The sequence below is a fragment of the Parambassis ranga genome, chromosome 19 (genome assembly GCF_900634625.1).
Source record: "Parambassis ranga chromosome 19, fParRan2.1, whole genome shotgun sequence".
Lineage (NCBI taxonomy): Eukaryota > Metazoa > Chordata > Actinopteri > Ambassidae > Parambassis > Parambassis ranga.
In genome coordinates, this window is record NC_041039.1 from 3,590,523 (window position 1) to 3,607,495 (window position 16,973).

At 41.0% G+C, this 16,973-nt stretch overlaps 2 protein-coding genes across 4 annotated transcripts; one reads left to right on the forward strand and one right to left on the reverse strand.

Annotated features, from left to right (window-relative positions):
• Nucleotides 1–2,527: 2,527 nt before the first annotated feature.
• trub1 (TruB pseudouridine (psi) synthase family member 1) lies at nucleotides 2,528–7,790 on the reverse strand. 2 transcript variants are annotated; one of them, XM_028430960.1, is made up of 8 exons: nucleotides 7,597–7,790; nucleotides 7,413–7,508; nucleotides 4,827–4,882; nucleotides 4,475–4,556; nucleotides 4,271–4,343; nucleotides 3,403–3,542; nucleotides 3,215–3,271; nucleotides 2,528–3,143 (listed from the first exon to the last, which is right to left on the reverse strand). In XM_028430960.1, exons 1-8 carry the CDS (start codon nucleotides 7,724–7,726, stop codon nucleotides 2,947–2,949), a joined length of 831 nt encoding a protein of 276 aa, XP_028286761.1. In that variant the 5' UTR covers nucleotides 7,727–7,790; the 3' UTR covers nucleotides 2,528–2,946. The 2 variants fall into 2 exon arrangements, with proteins under 2 accessions (XP_028286761.1, XP_028286760.1); XM_028430959.1 differs by having other exon boundaries at nucleotides 7,413–7,511; nucleotides 7,597–7,780.
• A 232-nt stretch (nucleotides 7,791–8,022) lies between these two features.
• On the forward strand, nucleotides 8,023–16,874 carry lrrc45 (leucine rich repeat containing 45). 2 transcript variants are annotated; one of them, XM_028430849.1, is made up of 19 exons: nucleotides 8,023–8,114; nucleotides 8,847–9,160; nucleotides 9,249–9,310; nucleotides 9,419–9,489; nucleotides 9,724–9,902; nucleotides 10,127–10,255; nucleotides 10,338–10,450; nucleotides 10,743–10,801; nucleotides 11,114–11,191; nucleotides 11,556–11,691; nucleotides 12,415–12,492; nucleotides 12,568–12,679; nucleotides 12,770–12,840; nucleotides 13,195–13,287; nucleotides 13,479–13,571; nucleotides 14,741–14,914; nucleotides 15,011–15,158; nucleotides 15,309–15,555; nucleotides 16,358–16,874. In XM_028430849.1, exons 2-18 carry the CDS (start codon nucleotides 8,932–8,934, stop codon nucleotides 15,506–15,508), a joined length of 2,025 nt encoding a protein of 674 aa, XP_028286650.1. In that variant the 5' UTR covers nucleotides 8,023–8,114; nucleotides 8,847–8,931; the 3' UTR covers nucleotides 15,509–15,555; nucleotides 16,358–16,874. The 2 variants fall into 2 exon arrangements, with proteins under 2 accessions (XP_028286650.1, XP_028286651.1); XM_028430850.1 differs by having other exon boundaries at nucleotides 15,309–15,523.
• The last annotated feature ends 99 nt before the right edge of the window (nucleotides 16,875–16,973 follow it).

The window sequence follows — 16,973 nt, forward strand, 5'->3', positions numbered from 1 at the left end:
GTATTTTATCGCCATGTGAGATCATTAATGGCGCCCTGCAGGCACAAGTCACGCTTCGGTCTTAGGAGGAAGCCTATAGCTTTTCACCAATAAACCTTTTCACTAATAGAATGCAATGGTTCGATATTCTGATGCGTCTTTACAGCGCGACGCTGCCTGCCAACTTTCTAACGGCTGTAATTTAGATAAAGTGGACTCCGAGAGCAAACAGGGATGTGAGCAGCCTTGAAGACATGAAAGGAATCACCAAACTGCTAATATTTGGATTGAGACAATCATTGCAGCTCATTGATCCCAGCAGCTTCCCCTGGCGTCAGACTCCTGTCCAAAAACGACTGATAACTTCTCAGTGGCGCTCCCTGGCAGCTGGCGCCATATATCTGCCATTAACAGTTCAAAGAACTTTGATAGAGCTTCTGTCTCACTGATTGTCCAAACTGTCCAAATTATAGCAACCAGCTACCTGAACTCAAGCTACGAGTCTTGGTTAAGTGTGAAGATCACAAGTCTCCATAATACACAAAAAAAATCAACATTCCTAATAATAATTATAATAATATAGTAGAAATAGTAGGTAGAACTAGACGTCTTCTCAAAAGTAGGCAGTGTTTATATTTTTATTAAACAAATCATCATCATAATCTTCAATAAATAAGCTGAGGTTTGAACAGTTATTTCAGATATCATGTGAGCAGGTGACAGCTCCTTCATTCTGCTCATAGCTTTGTTGCACCTCCAGACTGCTCATATCATCACTTCCAGCATGGCACTTGGTAGTCTACCCTTCACCAGAGGTTCATTTAGTATAAAGCAAATAAATAAACAAATCCATAAACCCACATATTTAAGTCAGGATTTATAACATTAATGAGAGTCTCAATCTTGACACACAGAGACCTTCTTCTCAGCAGGTGTATTGTGTAAGGAGAGTATGGAAAAAGCAAATCAGCTGTAGGCCTACATGTTTATTTTTCATCTGGTTTACATGTGGAAAAAGTCATTATTAACACACCTGTGATTTCCTATGATGGTCCACTGTGAAAAATGCTGAGCACAGCAGGGAATATCACTCACACGACGACACAACTGTAAAATTATTCAGAGTATGTGTAAACCACACTACATACACTGAAGAACTGAGTGTGGATGGTGTTTATCATTCTAGAATGAACTAAAAATATAATTAAGTTACAAAATGAAAAAAAGTGACAGGAATGACAATAAGCAATAGAGGACATCAGCCTGTATCAAGGAAAAGATTGGATCATACGGGTCAATTCAGTACTTAAGATATATATAAGATATGAATATTGTGGACTGCACAAAATGTGTATAATGCTTAAAGTGTATATTTCTCTGGAACAACAAGTTGCAAAGATCCAAAGGATGTAGTGATCCTCTCCATTCAAGAAAGATCCAGAAAGTGGTGCTAATAGATCAGCACACATGCACACACAGCTTTAGCTTTTTTCCTAATCTGTGTACGAAGAACTGCAATTATTCTTAATCTCTGGAACCACAAATATACAGTTTACCATATTTATGTAATACTTCTAAAAGCCTGTTTAATAACACACCAATAGCAGCAAGATTGATGGAAACCATTGTGATTATAGTGCCTGAAAGTATTTCTTTATTCTCCAAAATAAATGTCCCCCTCCATCTACAGGGTCACAATGGATCGCAGCTGTCAAGCTGTTTTGGACTAAGAACACTGAATCCCTCTACAAGAAGGGCCAGAGCCACCTCTATTTTCTGAGGAGGCTCCGGTCCTTTAACATCTGTCAGACCATGCTGAGGATGTTTTATGAGTCTGTAGTTGCCAGTGCCATTTTGTTTGCTGTCGTGTGCTGGGGCAGCAGACTGAAAGCAGCAGACACAAACAGACTCAATAAACTGATCAGAAGGGCTGGTGATGTTGTGGGGGTGGAGCTGGACTCCTTGACAGCAATGTCGGACAGAAGGATGCCGTCTAAACTGCAGGGGATCCTGGAGAACAGCTTCCATCCTCTCCACCACGTGCTGCTGAGGTGCAGGAGTACTTTCAGTGCCAGACTGATCCCTCCTAAAAGCACCACTGAGTGCCACAGGAGGTCATTTCTATCTGTGGCCATCAAACTGTACAACTCCTCCCTCTGAGATCAGACAAACTGATCTAACACACTGTCTTGTTAATTATATCCATATTGGACCTATTGTAGACACTGTAAGATAGCATGCACATAGTATAAGTTGTATTATATATGACTACCAGTTTTGACTTGCTTGGTTATAACTTGAATGTTTATTATCGTTTAGAATTTTATTTAGGTTTTTTTAATTTTTATTCTATTCTTACCTATTATTTTACCTTACTTTATATTTCTAACCTGTTTCTAATGATGCATGGAGCACCTGGAATGCAAGCAATTTCCCCCTGGAATTAGTAAAGTATTTCTGATTCTGATTGTATCAGTTAATTTAGTTAGTTATTTATCAGTTTGTAATCTTTGTCAAAGATACAGATGATTACACAAAAGAAACAATGTCCATCATTTCCACTGATATTTATTTCACTGATAAATACTGAACAAATGTATTAGTTGTGCCCTACAGGTTATTACTTATTACAAAAAAACCCCCAAAAAACAGCTCAAAACTGCTTTCCATAGGCCCTGTTCAGCACAAACACTGAAGGCAGATATGATGTGGGGCAGGGTAGAGGGTGAAATTGGGGATGTAGATTCCAAATACCTGTATTACCTGTAACTGCAGATGAGGCAGAAGCCACAGGTCCATGGACTTAAGACAGGAGAGTTTCAAAATAACAATGATTTTGACTGTGGTGTGAATTTTAACTCTTATCTTAAAAACACACCTGAAGAACTTGACAAAATTGGACCTGATATTTTCTTTACCAAAGTCAAGCAGGTAATTGAAGTTAATCACTGCTTCAGCATTTTCCATTCACTCTGGTCCTGGTGCAGAGGTGACAGCTTCTGGTGATTTTGGTGCCACCTTCTGCTCAGCCTCTGAGCAGGGCTGCAGTGACTGCAGGATTTGTTCTAGTGTCCATTGCTCTTCGTGTAAGGCGTGCTCCTCCAGGGTGAAGGGACCCTGTTTTGTTCTGACCAGATCCTTTACATGAGCGCATGATGACAGAGCTGCAGCACACAAACACTGGTTATTCTCATGCTATGATGTCACACCTTACTCAAATTGTGAAACCTCTTACCTTTTCCCAGGTCATCAACGAGGCTTCTGACATAAAATCCACCACCACACTCAATATCTGTTACACAAATAAAGCTTTTCATCTTGTTTGTAATTCAGCTTACAGCAGGAAGTGATGTTCAATAAGCAATTTTAATGAAGTCAGTATAGAGGAAGAACGAAATATTGCCGGATGCAATGTGTGCTAACCCAGAGTGAAGAAAGGAGGTTTGAACTCCTGCAGTGTCAGGTTGTACACAGTGACGGGCCTGGCTGGTTTGGCCTCCACCTTGTGACCTTTCTTCAGAAGGACAGACAGACGCTGTCCATCTTTTTTCAGCGCTGAGTAGCTAAGATTGAAGAGGTCATACAAAACAGTTTTATTTGAAAAGAACCAGCACCAAGAACAGTGAAACTAAAACTAGATAGACTTACTTTGACTGTGAATGTGGACTGGATTTTTATTCTAGGTATGCACAAAATTGAAGTTTTGCTGACATGATATGCAGATGTCCAAAAAAATTGGCTAAAAACGTAACCCTATAAACATGTGATCAATACTGAAATTGTATGAGCGAAAAGCAACTCTGCCATTAATTTCTGTTGTTTCAGTCACTGTATCTGCCATTTTATCATCATCATTTTATTGGCCATCTAATATCTGATACCAATGTCTTCACAATAATATCATGCATATAATTTATATTTCATTCTTGGCCATTTTCATTATAAACTTTAACAATTAAAATACTTAGAAAATAATAAAAGAAGCGTCCAAACATTTGTATTAATAATTCAGGCTAACTGCCATATTTGAATACAAGTAAACTGTGGTTAATAGGAACAGCAGCACTTGTTCTTCCTACAATGAAAAATCTACCTGTCTGTAAATAGCCATGAACAGGTAGTGGAGAAAATGAATGTCAGGCAAGAGAAAAAAACTGGACAGATCTAATCTGAGGCCAAGCCAATGTGTTTCCATTTCTCATCTCATAATAACACATTTTGATTTGCATAGAAAACCCCTGAACAGTTAAGCTTCACTTGCATAAACATTTCAATATGGAGTCTTACTTACAGTGGGGGCACTTGCATGATGTTTCCAGTGAACACTTTAAGCTTTTCCTCCATGTCTAGCCTGGTTATGTGTTCTGTAGGATGAGACAGAGAAGAAAGACTGAACGTCCCATCAGAAACACTGGCTTAAATTAACAGGGCACTGCTGCTGTATATGGGACAGATAGTAAATGTAAAACAATGTAACATGCACTTCAGTTTTTACCAAAATCTTTCTCAAGTATCACACTGCCAGTAGCATCAAGGGTGTCTGTTGCTTTTCCCAGCTCCCCCACAGCAATGTATTTCTGACAAACAAGACGCACAGGCATGTCTTAATTGGTTTGTATAATGGCATAAAACAGATAGAAGAATTATAAGCAATAGTGTATACATTTTCCAACAGTAACATGAAATATCCAGCAATATCCATTGGAGACCACAACAAAGATCAGTAGACACACTGATACTACTGATATCTTTGTTGCACCTTATATTGGTGTCACAGTCATTCTATGAGACTGTGGCTCTACAATTAGCACCCATAGCTCTTTTCGTGAACAGCGTGACAATCTTACCTTTGAACCAGTCAATAATGTGCTCAGTGTTTTTGTACCATTCCCAACACCAACAACTGGAAGAAACAAAGACAACATGAATATTCATTCATCACAGCCTGGCAACCACCCTTATCAGGTCACTAAATCTGTTACACTGTTTTTTGGCCATTCAAAATGATGAGATTCCCATTATCCTGCAAGAACTGTCACTGTGAGCATGTTGGTGTGTTTAGATCCATTTGTCAATTGGATGATAAGAGCAGAGTGGTGTACCACGAAGTGAGAGTACAAGTTAACAAGGTCTGTTATACCTGATGAGTATTTCTAATCTACCTCTGGGCTACTTCCTGCCCTTAGACCTCCCCGAGCTGACCACCAGCATCAGTAAGTCTAAACCTACTAAATGTCTTTTAGACTCCATATGATAGGAGACTCCATATTAGGACAGATCAACCTGTCTCTGATCATTCCTACACTTAAAAAACCTTCACTGGACCCGGACATCTTAAGAAACTACAGACTGATCTCCAACCTCACCCTTATTTCTAAGATACTTGAAAGAGTGGTTGTAAGTCAGCTAAATGACCACCTCATAGGAACAGTCTGCTTGATGCTTTCCAGTCTGGATTCAGAGCCCACCACACCACAGAAACAGCACTGCTTAAAGTCACCAATGACCTCCTCATGGCATCGGACGGTGGACTCGTCTCTGTACTGTTCTACTGGATCTCAGTGCTGCCTTTGACACCATAGATCACAGCATCTTACTACACAGATTAGACCATGAGATTAGGATTACAGGAACAGCACTGTGCTGGTTTAAATCATATTTATCTGACTCCAGTCATGTTAATGATGTTTCACGGTGTTTCACAGGGTTCAGTGCTCGGACCGATCCCGTTCACCCTCTACATGCTCCCTCTAGGGAATATCATTCAGAAGCACGGCATGAACTTTCATTGTTATGCTGAAAATACCCAGGTGCTGAGAAACAGAACTGTTAGACTACAGGCATGTCTAAAGGACATAAAGGACTGGATGACCTCCAATTTTTTACTGTTAAACTCGGACAAAACTGAGGTCATCTCAGAACTATATTATCTGATAACATTCTCTCTGGATGGCATTACTTTGGCCTCCAGTACGACTGTGAGGAACCTCGGAGTTATCTTCGATCAGGACATGTTGTTTATCTCTCATATTAAACAGATCTCTAAGGCCGCCTTCTTTCACTTCTGTAATATTGCTAAGATCAGAGCATCCTCTCTCAGAGTGATGCTGAAAAGCTCATCCATGGTTTTGTTACTTCTAGACTGGACTACTGCAACTCACTATTATCAGGATGTCCACATTACTCCATTAACAGCCTGCAGCTGATCCAGAACACAGCAGCAAGAGTTCTGACAGGAATCAGCCAAATGGATCATATCTCTCCTGTTCTAGCGTCTCTTCACTGGCTCCCAGTGGACTCAAGAATAAACTTCAAAATCCTTCTTCTTACCTACAAGGTTTTACATGGACTAGCTCCATTACACTTGCAGGACCTGATAGTACCGTATGTTCCTAATAGAACACTCCGATCTCAGAGTGCAGCTTTATTTGTAGTAAATAGAACTCATAAAAGTAGAATGGGAGGATGAGCTTTTAGCTATCAGGAAGCGCTACTATATAACCAATTACCAACCTTCTCTTAGGAACCTTAAGTGCAGCAGAAATATTTAATGTGTAACCTTGGCCAGATCTGTGCGTTGCCACAATTCTGTCTGTGAGCTCTTCAGGCAGTTCCTTTGACCTCATGATTCTTATTGGCTCCAACATGCACTGTGAGCTCTAAGGTCTTATATAGACAGGTGTGTGTCTTTCCTAATCAAGTCCAATCAGTATCATCAAACACAGCTGGACTCAAATGAAGGTGTAGAACCATCTCAAGGAAGATCAGAAGACATGGACGCACCTGAGTTCAATATATGAGTGTCACAGCAAAGGCTCTGAATACTTAGGACCATGTGATTTCACTTTTTCTTTTGTAATACATCTGCAAAAATGTCAACAATTCTGTGCTGTTTTTCTGTCAATATGGGGTGCTGTGTGTACATTAATGAGGACAAAATGAACTTAAATGATTTTAGCAAATTCCTGCAACATCACAGGCAGTGATTTCAACAGTGAAAAATTCAACCTACATACATAGTAAAAATGGAATTAAATATTCTATTTGACTAATAAAGAATGAGAATGTATCCACAGAGTACTACTAAATGAAAGAATAAAATAAGATAATCCTTTATTAGTCCTCCACAGGTTTCTTCCATAAGATGGGTGATGCAGAAACTCTCGTAGCCTAGATGATATTCTTTTTTTTAATAAATGGATCATCTTAAAATGAACGGAAGTACACATGGAAATAAATTGGACATCTGGGCAGTTGTTAATACATGTGTGTTCTTGTGTCTTTGACATAACGTCACACTAATGCCAACTTTAAAACTAACCCTGCTCAGATAAAGTTACAGCTAATACTTCGTTTAGATGGAGCTTTCCTTTAATTACATCCACAGAAGAGACAGCAGTGTCACGCTGACTTGTGTGGATGCTAACTCCTACCTAAGACCCCACTGGCGGCGCTGTCCAGCGTCCCCCCGTGTCCCATCTTCAGGCTCTGCTTCTTCCTCTTGCGCGGGTTCGGGTTCTGGACACCTGCTTCTGAAAGACGAGTGACAAAAACATTTCACTGTCAGCCTCTAACAAACAGGGAACTTCTTCCTGTTGCTGCTGCTCCTTTCGTTACCCTTGAGTAAAGCTTCTTTGAGTGAATTTAACACGTCTGCAGATGTCGGTCCTTGCTTTTTATATATCGCAAATAATCCATTTAACGACTGGAGTTTAGCTAGCGCAGTGTGACTGATGTTTCCTGCCATGCTTGTTTTGCTTCTTCTTCTTCTTCTTCTTTATTTCCGGCAGGCTAAATGCTTGTTTTGCCGTTTAACCCTTGTATTCTTCTTCTTCTATTAACCAGTAGTTGCAAACTAGGACTTTGTTGTGGTTAGCCCCATCTTCTGGTGTGATACGGTAAATAACACATGCTCGCCACCACAGCCACTGCAGACACTGCTCCGCATATGCGTTCACACCACACACACACACACACACACACACACACACACACTATTGGACTGCATTACCCAAAATGCTTTGCGCCAAAAAAATACTTCCTAGTCACTTTGTTGCCTGGTTTCCTTTTTCTTTCATCTGGGCTGTCTACAACAACAGCAACTGCCAGGGTATATTTGCTGTGCACTCGCTGAGGTCTGTGTGTTTTCTCTGTAAAGATGTAGCTGTTATTTCTTTCTAAAACGCTTTCGTGTTTTAACCATTTGATTGCCCCGCGCGAACATTAAGATAGCCTGCGATAGCTCCTTAATTGCGTCACTCCCATTCAAAATTTGGCAGTTAGGTTTTACATATTGTAAAATACAAGCAATGTTTCGTTCAAATGCTGCGTTCAGGATCGGCACACATGTGCTTCCATCAAGTAGCATATTTTGAGTGAATTGTACGATTTTGTTGTTGCCCTGCAGACAGTCTGTGCTAGGTGGTGGCAGAATTTATGATGTCCTGATGATGCTGACTGAGCTGAATTTGTATCCGTAGTTTGTGCTTTCTCTGTCCATTTAAGTGTTGTTGTGCTGTTTCACTAAAGTAGACAGTCCATAGTAGCTCCTGCGCTTTCCTCCAAAGTACTTAATGATGCCTTTAAGTGATTAAACACATGATCATATATGAGTTTTCTTATGAACTGCTGCTGCATTTCCATTATTTCCATCTCCTAACTTCAAATCACTGCTACTGCAGCAGGCTAAACACTGGCTGACAGGGGTGGATTGATAATAACAAACCTTAAATAAACTACAAAGAAATGTAGTTTGCATGGACCCTGTGGGGTCAACACACCCAACCACACCTAGACTCACCTTTTGCAGAACAGAGAGGTTATTAGAATTGTAAATTATGTTTTTCAGACTTGTCTGTATTTTCTAGATAAGGAAACAAGACCCCCAGGACAGAAGGAAGAAGTAAGTACAGCTCTGTAACTATCAGATGATCAGGATTCTGCTGACCCACAATGGAGGATTTCAGGCGGACATACCTGCGGCTGTGCAAGGAGGCCGGCGTGGAACCTCAGGAGAGTGTGATGGTTCAGCTCCAGGAGGGCAGGGCAGCACAAGGTTCCAAGCTCGACCTGAGTGGACAGAGCCTGTCTGTGGATACCTGCTCCGTGCTGGCCAGGGCCCTCCAGAAAGATACCATGTTTACAGAGGTGTCACTCAGTGACTGCATGCTCAGTGAAGAAGGTGTGTACAAGACAGTCTTCTGACTTAAATACCAGTTGTTGTTTCTTCCTTTTCAGTGTCTGTCTTCATGCTTGTATGTGACTTCTAGGTGCCAAGTCACTGCTGTCAGGACTGTCTACCAACACAACAGTAAAAGTGCTGGATCTAAAGGTAACACCTGCCATAAGAGACTGTTGACACTCTGAACGCTCCCATACTGATGGCCTTTATTCCATGAGATGTATCTGTCTGTCAGTTTATGTAAATTATTTTTTACAGGGCAATAACCTGAGATCAACCGGGGCTGAAGTGCTGGGAAAGCTGTTGGCACATAACAAGACTCTCTGTAGGTGAGGATGATGTCATCATTTTTTCTGGCTCTGTAACGACACAGTTTTCATTTCTAAAATACGTGCCTCATTCTGGGACACATAATCATTGACTAGTGTACATATTTTTTTTTTACCAAAATAAGGCGACGCTTACCTCTTTATACCTGAAACTATTGATAATACTCCCATCACTGCCATTCTTGATCTGCAAAGAAACCTGACTTTTTGCAACCTTCTGCCTGGTGTTTGCAGGTTGGTGTTGGAGTGGAATGCATTGGGTGTGTGGGATGAAGCCTTCTCCCTGTTTTGCAGTGGTTTGGCCTCCAACAGCGTACTGACACAGCTGGACCTGCGCAACAATCAAATTAACCACCAGGGAGCATCTGAGCTCGCTCTGGCACTCAAACGCAACAGCACCCTGAAAGTGCTAGGTGACAGTGAACTCAAATATTACCCTGTCAAAGATGAACTAAAAGCCATTCATTTAGTTAATGAGAAAACTGTGTCAGAGGAGAAAACATGAACTTACTGAACAAGAGGAACATTTTCATGACCCTCTCATATAGTGTCTGTTTATAATTGTTTGCTAGTTGTTCCGTATTTAAATGATTTGCTGATGATCCACTCAAGCCTTCGGTATGAACCCTGTTCACAGATCTCAGGTGGAACAACATCGGTCTGCTAGGTGGCAGATCCCTGCTGGAGGCTCTCCAGAAAAACAAGAGCATCATGCAGCTGGAGATGGCAGGGAACAACATACCCAGTGACACACTCAAAGCACTTGGTATGTCTAATAATAACAACAATCTTTACTCTTATTACCCTTTACTTACTACCTACTTTGTTTCTGCGTTTAACTCTTTTAGAGCTGACCACTGGGCACAACTCAGATATTCATTCAAGCATGAGAGAGAGCCGCAGCAGAACCCAGGTCCTCAGCAAGGAGATCCAAACACTGAAGGAGGAGAAGGGCCGGCAGGTGAGGTTTGAATGAGGATGAGGATGAGGTGATTGATGAGGGTGTCTAATTTCCCCTCTCTAAGGCTTTTCTGACCTTACTCAGACACACACCTCTCTTAGTGTGTTTTATCTTTCAAACAATCAGAGTTAGCTTTTGAAAACTGAGTTTTAAAATCAAAGGCATGATCAGCCTACTGATTTGTCAGTTGGACTGAATTCACACAGCACCTGGTTGTAGAAGAAAGTATCAACTTGTCCTAAAAAAATTCAGATCCTTCGTCATGATTCTGGTTGTTCCTTTATTCTTTCAGTTCCTTAACCTTATGGAAACCATAGACAAGCAGAGGGAGGAGATGGGACACTCCAGCAGGTGAGTGCTGTTTCCTTTTTTATTTAGTGTTACTTACTTCTCTTCATATATCCTGATGTGTTTTACTTCCTGCTGTCTTTGTTTTCCCGGCCTTGTGCATCACATCATATAATCAGGCCGCTCAGTGTATATGCACCCAGACGTTGCTCTGCTTTGCCAGATTGTCTTTGTAGTCAAGCTTTCCTGTTTATATTCCTTGTCTTTTCCTGTTCTGAGTTTGCTATCCTCACATAAGACGTTTGCTCTTGGTGTGTTGCTCTCTGCTGCATCTGGGGCTTTGACCTCTGCTGTTACACTCTTCTGTCTTGTTAGGTCAACCTCCGTGCAGATCGGTCAGCTCCAGGAAGCTCTGAATGAGAGGAAGTCAACTGTGAACTCTCTCACTGCCAAGTAATCATTCCAACTTCCCTATTCTATGTTGAGTATCTGAAGAGTGAGGCACTTACTGAGGACAGATCATAGGATGAGGGATCATTATAATCTGTTTTGTATAAGGCTTCTTCACTGACCGAACCCATCTGAAATACTGCAAAGCGAATATTTTAACTGGCACATGAGCTAAAGTGTTTCATGTCCTGTGATGTGGTGTGAATTCTACATGAAATCTAAAGTGACTGTGAAAAATGGGTACACCCTCTGAACGTCACATGACGACAATAAAGCCGAAATGGAGAAGCCATGTGTAAAGTGCCCAGACATTCAGACATCAGGAGCTGCTGCTCTAACAGTAACACTGATTACATGTGTTGTTCAGGTTGCAGATGACAGAAGCTGCCCTCACTCTCTCTGAGCAGAAGAACCACAACCTGCAAGAGCTGCTGTCTCGAGTGAAGGCTGAGAGAGAAGAGCAGAGAGACAGACAGAGCAGAGAGAGGAAGAAAGAACAAGAGGTACAGACTAACTGTAGCTCATTTGTGATAAATGTACAAACTTTTTTACAAAAACCTAATGTGCTGTCGTACTGTGTGGCCAAAGCACACGTGAGTTGCCAGCCCTAAGCACCCATACTGAAAAACAAGGGAGGCAATTGATTGACCTGCAGCCATTAACCAAGTACTGTACTGGTGCAGTTTTAATTATATACCAAACTTTTAGCATTTTCCTTTCAAACCTTTGTGTGATCAGAGAATATACTTAGCCATTCTCATGTTATGATCTCTGAATGCCTTCATCCAGATTTTGGTACAGCTCACCTGAACTCCAGGATGTACTGGTGACAGTTTGCTGTGATGCCACAAAACACTATTTTAGCAACAATATATATGCAGATTAAAAACATGTTCAACACAATAAAGTAGTCCGCTGACGATTTATGTCTAAAAGGTTAACTTCACTCATTGCCATATTTCGCAAAACCACAGAATTACATACAAAGTCCTTTATCACATATATTATTTGGAATATAACCTGTCAAATGTCAAATACAACCTGACTGGTGGATATGGGGACTTATTGCAGCTGATACATGTGCTGCCATCAAATTGATTTGCATGTATTACAGCAGTGTGCAATAGCTTCACTATTATGTGTCTAAATCAGAGCTTTTAGCAATTAGGTGACACTTTGAGAAGTACAAAGTATGTCTTTGAATGTCCTCTGTTTCCTTCCTGTAGGAGAGTGCACTCAGAGAGGGAAAGCTGCACAGAGAGATCCAAAACCTGACAGAAACCAACAGCCAGCTCAGGAGTAAAGTAGGAACCCTTTATGTTCAAAACATTATTGTTATATCAACATTTTTCATATCTAAACTTGTGTGTGGGTGTTAGGTAGAGGAGATGGAGCACAGGTGTAAGTCGCAGCAGCAGCAAATCTTTGAGCTGAAGCAAGAACGGACCAATAGCACAGCTGAGCTCAAGCTGCGTCTAGTACAGGCAGAAGGTAACACACACACACACACACACTGACTACAGAGACAATTTTCACATGAAAATCATCAGAGGTTTCGGTTTGTCACTGTGTCACTTGCAGAGCGTCTGGAAACTGAGAAGCGAAGGTCCAAGCAGGCCCTGGAGGACATGGACAGTCTCCGCCAGAAAGAGGTGCTCTGTTACAAGTCCTGTAGATGAACATACCACATAAGAAGAATAGGCTAGGATTCCTCAAGAGAATCACCCTTAAACTTGTCTAAAACTACCCCAAGTAACTCCACACTAAAATGATATACAGCTGACCATTAGCATCAGCAGGGCTAATCAGTTTAGTTTTTGGGAAATCATTTTGTGTCTGCTTACATGGTAAAATGATGTGAGCTCCCTAAATAAAATCAGTATGTTTATACATGTTGTCTTTACATTCCTTTGCTCTATTAAACAGAATATGGCAAATATGGCAAAAAAAGACATTCAACATAGAGGTCTCAAACTGTATCATACTAAAGTTTACATTCCTTGTAGGTGGAGCATGCTAATAGACATCTGGAAGAGAGTGAGAGGGCCCTGCAGGACCGTATCTTCAAACTGGAGGGACAGCGGATCCAGCTGGAGGAGGTCAGAGCTCAGACCTGCAGACATACTGGTCTCCCTGTAACACTCACTTATTGTAACCGACAAATTAATCTGATACAGACTACAGACTAAATCAGAGTGGAACAAACTTTTACTTACTTTGGTGGGGTCACCTTCAGTTAAGTGTCGTTACTGTCATCTCCAGCCTACCATGTATTGTCCATCTGTTGTAGGAGCTGAGTAAAGCTAAAGCAGCATGTGTGACAGAGAGGGCCCAGGCCGAGGAGGAGCTGGGAAGAGTGCGAGCTCAAGTGCGCCTGGAGGAGGTGGGTTACAAATATCTTTAGCCCGGTCTCTGACCCTTTGATGTTAACAGTTGATACAGTCAAGGGGCTACATCATTTTCTGAATGCGTTGACTCCCTACAACATGAACGTTCGCTGCAGTCCCATCTGTCCGGGCAGACAGACTGGATTTATGCTTTTGGTGTTTGAAAATTAATGTAGGGAGACCTGGCTGCTAACAAGATGGCAGACCTTCATTATGCCATTTCTCCATGTGGTTTTTATGAGTCAGGTAGCACATATTGACTTAAAGACGCTGAAAACAAGCAGAATTATTTCTCTGTTGTTTTTGGCTGAAATGTTAGCTTTAAATTAAACAGTGATTGATATCCATCCATCCATATTCATGGCTTTTATGGTATCAAACCTGTTAGAATTTGTAGAAATATCGTCACCTTCCTAAATTAATTCTTATTTTTGACAAATGATTTTTGTGCCTAAATCATTTCCCCATGATGCTGCCAAACAGGGAAAATCACTTACAACTTCAGTTGAACAGAACATGCCTGTAGTAATGGCCTATGTCATAAGTGTGACTTAACCCAGAAGACCATTTTACAAGCTCTTCAAGATGGCTGCTTCAAGAAGAGACAAACTCTACCTAGCCACTGAAGTTATTTCCATGATTCAGGGCTCGCCCATGTTGATAAGTGATGAGGTATAATGAAGGCTAGGTTATAAATGTTGCATAATTGTTAATCATTTTATTATTTATTCAGTCTTTTTATTTAGTCCGTAAAGCTAGCATTTAGCAAAGAGTGAAAATAAGGCCCCAGAATCTTCGGCTGTTCTTTATGTTAACTCTTTTCTGTCTATAATAATAATTACTATTACAATAATATTTCATCTACAGTTTTCATCTCATTTTTTCTACATTACACAATCTAAAACTAAAAAAACTAAAACAAAAAATCTCACTTTTTTAGAATGAACACACATTTTTAACTGTACACCTAGAAAGGTTGAAATGTTTGAAGATGCACTTGACAATTCTGACACTGATAGCAAGTCAAGAGTCATCAATTGTCTTAAACTTTTCAGGTGAAACTATAAATGACAATTATTTAAGAGGGTGGCGATATGCTTGACAAGGTGTACAAACCATCAGACCGGCTTTAAAGCGGCACTCTCTTTCCACTTTGTTTGAGCAGCAGGAGCATGTGTCGACCGTGGAGGAGAAGCTCCGTGCAGTGCGTTCCTCCCTACAGGAAGTCCAGCTCCACTGCTCCCAGCAGAAACACACCATCTCTGAACTGCAGGCCAGGAACAGCCAGCAGAGCATCGAGATGGACGGACTGCGGCGCAGGATAGAGGAGCTCCAGCAGGTGAAAAACCCAAGCTGACACTGCTGCTGTACGGTGCCTTTGGTTTTGGTGGTGTCACCCTGGTGTCAGTAATAAACAGGTGGTGTGCTGCTGCAGGAGCTGTCGGGTAAGGAGCAGGAGAAGGTGGCTGAGGTGAGCCGGGTGAGGGTGGAGTTGCAGGAGCAGATCGGACATTTACAGGCAGAGAGGACAGCGCAGGGCGGACTTAAGGAAAAGATCAATGCTCTGGAAAGAGAAATGAAAGGTACAACATACTTACTGTTTTTGGGTTCTCTCCTTATATTGCATATTAATATTAATATTAATTGTTAATATTATATTAGCCCGAGCCGTACTAATACATTAAACATTCTTTACTGCTTTCTTACCCTCCCTTTGCCTTATTGCCCTGCAGTTCTGACCAGTAACCACAGAGAGGCGCTGCGCGACAAAGAGAGTGAGATGTCTTCATTGTTAGAAAAGCTGCGGCTGAAGCAGGCAGAGATCCAAAGAATCAGAGACGATGAGGCCCAGAGAGCCAGCTACCTACAGAGTGCCATCCTCACATATGTTCAAGGCTCACCGCTGGGGCACTACAGCAGCCCCAAGAAATGACCCACACACACACAGGTGGCACTCTAAGCTCTCAGGCTACTACACAGGTTAGTTTGACAGGGTACATCATTGTTTACTGTATTATTAGGGTTTGACTAGCGTAAGAACCTTGCAGCTGGAAAGTATGACAAAGTATGTAACGATGTTCAGATCTACAAAATGAGATTTAAACAGACTAGAACTTCATGAGTGCTTGTTGGCCTGTCTTGTTGGCTGCATTCTTCTTTCACACCATCTGTCTGTTTGCTCAATACATGCACTAATGTTCATCTATAGATTTGGAGTAAAACGTAAGCCTTTTCATCATCCTTTCAAACATCTCAGTATCTTTTAAATCACTTGATTGTTAAGATCATTCATCACACTGCAGAGTATAATGTAGAGGACGATGGTATTAGTGCAGCTTGAGTGTAGCCAGGTGGGTTGAAACCAGGTTCGTACAGATTTTCTAAAATGCTTAATTTATAGGTAAAGATGCAGATGTTGGTAACATCCGCTCAGTGAAAAAGTAAAGCAGTGGCTATGTAAAAATCTTTTTATTGGCAAGTTGTTAGGAGAAACTCGTTGTGATTTGGTGAAGAAAATAATTGCATATATGGCATATATCAGCATTGGCCATCAGGCAAAATGAGTTGGCCCTATCTGCAAAACCCAATATTATGTATTTTCCAAGGAGCCTCTTAATTTTAATAGTAGGAGAACACTGCATCTTTAATGTAGTGATTTTTTTAAATTTACACAGAGAAGGGTGTTATGGGTACTGGTTCGAAGAGATGTCACATTGAGAGAGAGGGAATCACCATGCTCAGGCTCTTTATGAAGTGTCTTAATATTATTTCTCCATTTCAGAGATCAGTGAGGCCGCAGAGTACTTTGAAAAGAAGTCAGGCGGTGAACAGTGTGACTGATCATTATGCACTTGGACCTGCAAAGCTCCCACCCCCCCAAATTTGAGAAGTGCTTCATAGAGTTCATGCAGCTGTACTCGTAGTTCTGTTGTGATTTGTTTTTTAAGTGTAGATCATTGCTGAACAGCTCTTCCTTGTGTCTCTGGCTTGTGCATTAACTGAGATGAACTGTGTAGTATTTACTGCATGTGATCATCTTATCTATTTTGCACTGTGCCAACCAATTCCATTGAACCTGTTCTAAATTGATATAAGTCAGTATGACTAAGTAGTACAGGGGTTATTGAAAGTAAGATTTGTCAATTGTGCCTTAATATTGTATCTGACAAACTACTTTTTTTGTTTTGTTTTATAAATTATATTTTACAAATAAAACTCTGGATACAGTCTTTTAAACTTTTGCAAATTTGTGATGGATATTTGATTTAAATACTTCTTAATACATGTATTATTCTCTACCTGATGTGTATGAGTGTGTCATTTTATGCATCAGTTTCCACTCAGTGTTTGGGGTCAAAGGTCATGTTTGTGCATGCCCTCTATAAGAGCACAGCATG